The sequence below is a fragment of the Limulus polyphemus genome, unplaced genomic scaffold, assembly GCF_000517525.1.
Source record: "Limulus polyphemus unplaced genomic scaffold, Limulus_polyphemus-2.1.2 Scaffold2420, whole genome shotgun sequence".
NCBI classification, from domain to species: domain Eukaryota; kingdom Metazoa; phylum Arthropoda; class Merostomata; order Xiphosura; family Limulidae; genus Limulus; species Limulus polyphemus.
This window is the reverse complement of record NW_013668030.1, coordinates 86,417-90,523: the sequence shown is the minus strand read 5'-3', so window position 1 is coordinate 90,523 and position 4,107 is coordinate 86,417. Positions and strand designations below refer to the sequence as shown.

At 31.5% G+C, this 4,107-nt stretch overlaps 1 protein-coding gene across 3 annotated transcripts in view; it reads right to left on the bottom strand.

The window, feature by feature from the left end:
* The window catches only part of LOC106466910 (next to BRCA1 gene 1 protein-like), a 40,245-nt gene that overhangs the window by 13,394 nt on the left and 22,744 nt on the right, over window positions 1-4,107 (bottom strand). For all 3 annotated transcript variants that reach the window (XM_013927216.2, XM_013927218.2, XM_022394987.1), the window contains exons 11-12: window positions 3,733-3,862; window positions 727-960 (exon numbers count right to left, since the gene is read on the bottom strand). In XM_013927216.2, coding sequence (XP_013782670.1) covers window positions 727-960; window positions 3,733-3,862 — 364 coding nt within the window. The remainder of the gene's footprint in view (window positions 1-726; window positions 961-3,732; window positions 3,863-4,107) is intronic.

The following is a 4,107-nucleotide window of genomic DNA, read 5'->3' as shown; positions in this document are numbered from 1 at the left end:
GTGTTAACTGCTAACACTATATCGGGGTCACTGATGAGGAGTGGAATTATCCAAAACTAGTCTGGCTCACAGACACACACCCCAATGAAAGAATAGATCATTCCAAGCTTTTACTTGTTGTTAAACAAATGTTTAAACAACTATATATTTTATGGCAACTGAAAGATGAATAAAAATTACAGAATTATATAGACTTTTTTTTTGTTTCACACAAAGGTGAAGAGAATATCAGTATATTGTTTGTTTGTTATTAAGCACAAAGTTACACAATGGGGTATCTTGTGATCTGCCCACCATGGATATTGAAACCCAATTTGTAGTTTTGTAAATCTGTAATTTTATATAAAAATTTCTTTTAATACCCATATCAGCCATCTCTACCATGGTTTACTTCAAGTGAGTTCCTCAACATCATGAGCCTGCAATCTTACCACTAGGCCACTGAAAGATTCTGGGAATTTAGGAATACAATCCTATGGGAATTTACGAAACCTTGAATTTTGCTCTCTACTAGTTATTACTTAAATGTTCTAAAGAATTTTTTGCTTCTAAATAAACGAAAATACTTGCACTTGTGCAAAGGAGAGAAGGCGTATTTTCTGTTATATTAAACTGAACATTAAAATAAACATAAAGGAATCTTTTCTAACATCAATATTTTGTAATTTTTATATAAGAATAAATGTTTATTATCTTTTTTTCAAAGTACAATAGGTAAAGACACACCTCTTTCTGTGGGAGTTCCAGATCAATTGGCTGGTCTACTTCAATATTACACCACATTCTGTGACCGAAACCTCGACCATGATGGTAGAGTCTCCAATGGCTCTGATAGTGTCCTGGTTCTAATGGAGCAGTGAACTGGACAGCTAATGTTCCTTCCTCTCCTGCTTCCAATGGGGGTACACTTACCTTAGTACCAGATGGAACCAATCCCATTGTTCCCCAACAGTACTTCAGCTACAGTCAGTATAGTATATGATAAGTCAAGGATCTTGGTACTGGTTTGTTCAAATAATTAGTGATTTTTTAAAAAACAAAGAAATTAAGGCAGAAAATAAGATGTTAGAAATGACTAAAAATTATTTTATATATATACTGCTCATCTTATGGTTCGTAAACCTAGCAGAACAGTGGCAAAAGTGAGTTATTATTATCATCTTTATTCTCAAGAACTCTTCTCTCAATATCGTATCGTGAGTCTTAGTGTATCTGGCAAAACTCTGGGAATTTCAGTTAGTGTTGCACTATGTTTATGGCTATGTTTCTCTTGACATTTTAACAGCTAAGATACTATATCGTATCCTCTTATAATAAAATTTTCTGTACTGGATCAAGTTTCAAGTTTTTTATTATATAATAATAAAATTTGTCATTTTGTTTATGTATTTATATGATTTTATAGAGTATGATGGGGGGCCCCAAACATTACCTGGGCCTAGGGCCCTACTAAACCTTAATCCAGCCCTGCCAACATGCAAGGGCATTTATACTGGTTCCATAATAATAAGATTAATCTAAAACAATTCAAGTATTATACAATATGTTCAAGCAAACTTTACTGTGACGGCATCTAGAAAACTAGTTCAAGATTATAATAAATGCAGAGAATGAAACACTGCTAACAATAAAGGAGACTCTCCTGATTTGGCACAATAAGCCAGCTTCTAATAAACATCAAAATACTGCAGAACTTTTATTAATGATTAACAACAACTATTCATTCTCTTTTCACTTTAGTTTCACAGAAGTACTGATAACGTTTTTAGTGCCTCCTGGTGTGTATAATTGGAACTACTTTTCCAAACAAAAGATGCACACATGTTACATACTTCAAAGTTATTCACTTGATATGTGGATTTGTTTTAAAAGATATTTTGCAGAAGTACCATTTAATGAAAGATGTGAACCTGTAAAACTAAAAAAATTTACTTATTTGGCCTTGATCTCAAAACGACTCAGCCTAAAAGCAACAGACTAGCTTTGAATTGATAAAACACTGAAATTATTCTTTTTATGAATAAGCTTTCTATGTAAAATATTAAACTTACTATAATTATGGGTATGTGTCAGCATCCATCACTCAGAATTGGTTGGCTTGATTACCATCATTTTTTGTATGGTAACTGGAAACTGTCTGAAGGTGTATATGGGCTATTTTAAATTTTTGCTTGAGAAAGGGGATAAAGGAAAATCCATATTCACCTTTTTACAGACTTTTGACTTTTAATTTAAAGACACAAGTACTTAATCAGTTAAATCATTTGATTATTAACTTTCATAAAGCAGGGTACGCAATTAACATCTGATGACATCATTAGAGATTTAATAACGAAATAAAAAGGGAACCATTATATAACATTGTTCTTTATACACTTTTTGCTTCCTTAATGGATACCCTCACCTAGTGATGGTAAAGAAAATAGTGTATTTAAAATGGTTTGAAGAGATATTACAGTCCTGCTCAGTATTTTAAAACAAGTTTCACACCAGCTTGTTTGTATCGAAAACAATTCAAAGTATTAAAGTTTTAACACTAGTGATATACAAATACAATTACAGTTCACACTTGCAACAGATACAACAAATTTTATGCAAATGTTGATTGTCACATCGATTACAGAACTCTTCATTATTATTATTACATAGATAAAGCTATTGGATGGCCTTTTTATAAGCATTAATAATAATGTTGTAAGGCTATTGGATGGCCTTTTATAAGCATTAATAATAATGTTGTAAGGCTATTGGATGGCCTTTTTATAAGCATTAATAATAATGTTGTGAAATATAAAAACAGAGATAATACTTAGTTGGGGATTCATGAATGAAATTTGAACAAATTTTATTCCAAAATCAACAAAAACTGAAGAGAACTTCTGTATATATATATACTATAAAATTAACAGAACTATATTTCCATTTCATAAATCGTTAGCTTATTTTCAGAGTTCTGCAAAAACAACATTTTAAAGTCACCAATCCAATTTTATAGAAAGGATGTTGATTATAATTCCAAATTTACACATATCTACTTGACATATGGTGAGCTTTAAGTAAAATATACAAGTCTGTTGTACACACAAAATAAAAAGAAAAGATGTTACAAATGTATTTGTACTCAATATACATCTGCGAATTGACGATGTCTGCCTGACTCAGACTCTGAGAAGTTGGAGTGCTAGGTGATGTTCAAGTGAAAAATAAAAACACTTTTGTCCATTGTACAGTTTGTGTCTAGAAGCCCAAAAACACATATCTACATTTTTTTTCAGTATCCCTGTATACTGTACCTGGTATTTACTTTCCTCTACCATGAACTGTCACTAAATTAGCAATGTAGGGTAAAATAAAAAGTTGTTAATTCTAACATCAAATACATAATACCATGTTGAATGGTACGTACAATTTAGCCCTCAGCCATGCACCAAGGGTTAAAGTTCAAGAACTTCTGTCACAAAGAAGGCTGTAATTATACATATATATATATATAAATTAACAATGAAAGAACTGTTCTGAATAACAAAATAATAATAATTAGTGCAGTGTTATGATCTCTATGCAAGTATGTTACCAAAAATGTCATGTTAGTCGTAGCTCACATTTCTATACAAGTTTATTTACTGTCATTATTTGGTGTTATCATTATTTCGAACAAGGAAATTTTTCATGCTGAGAATAACACTAAAACAATGATTACTTCGTTATCAAGAGTAAATCATATACTCTTACCACTGTGTCAGCAGTCCAAGGTTTTGTTCCAGTATTCTGTACTCTCCATCGTTTTGTAAATTTGGTCCCAGGTTGCAAGTGGGTTCCATCTGGTATAGTTTCATCCTCAAGAAAATAAGCATCCATAAACCTAGCACAAACAGTCAAATATATGAATTACTTTAACATTAATAAACCTAGCACAAACAATCAAACACCTAAATTACTTTAGCATCCATAAACCTAGCACAAACAGTCAAATACTACCTAAATTACTTTAACATTAATAAACCTAGCACAAACAATCAAACATACCTAAATTACTTTAGCATCCATAAACCTGCACAAACAATCAAACACCTAAATTACTTTAGCATCCATAAACCTAGCACAAAC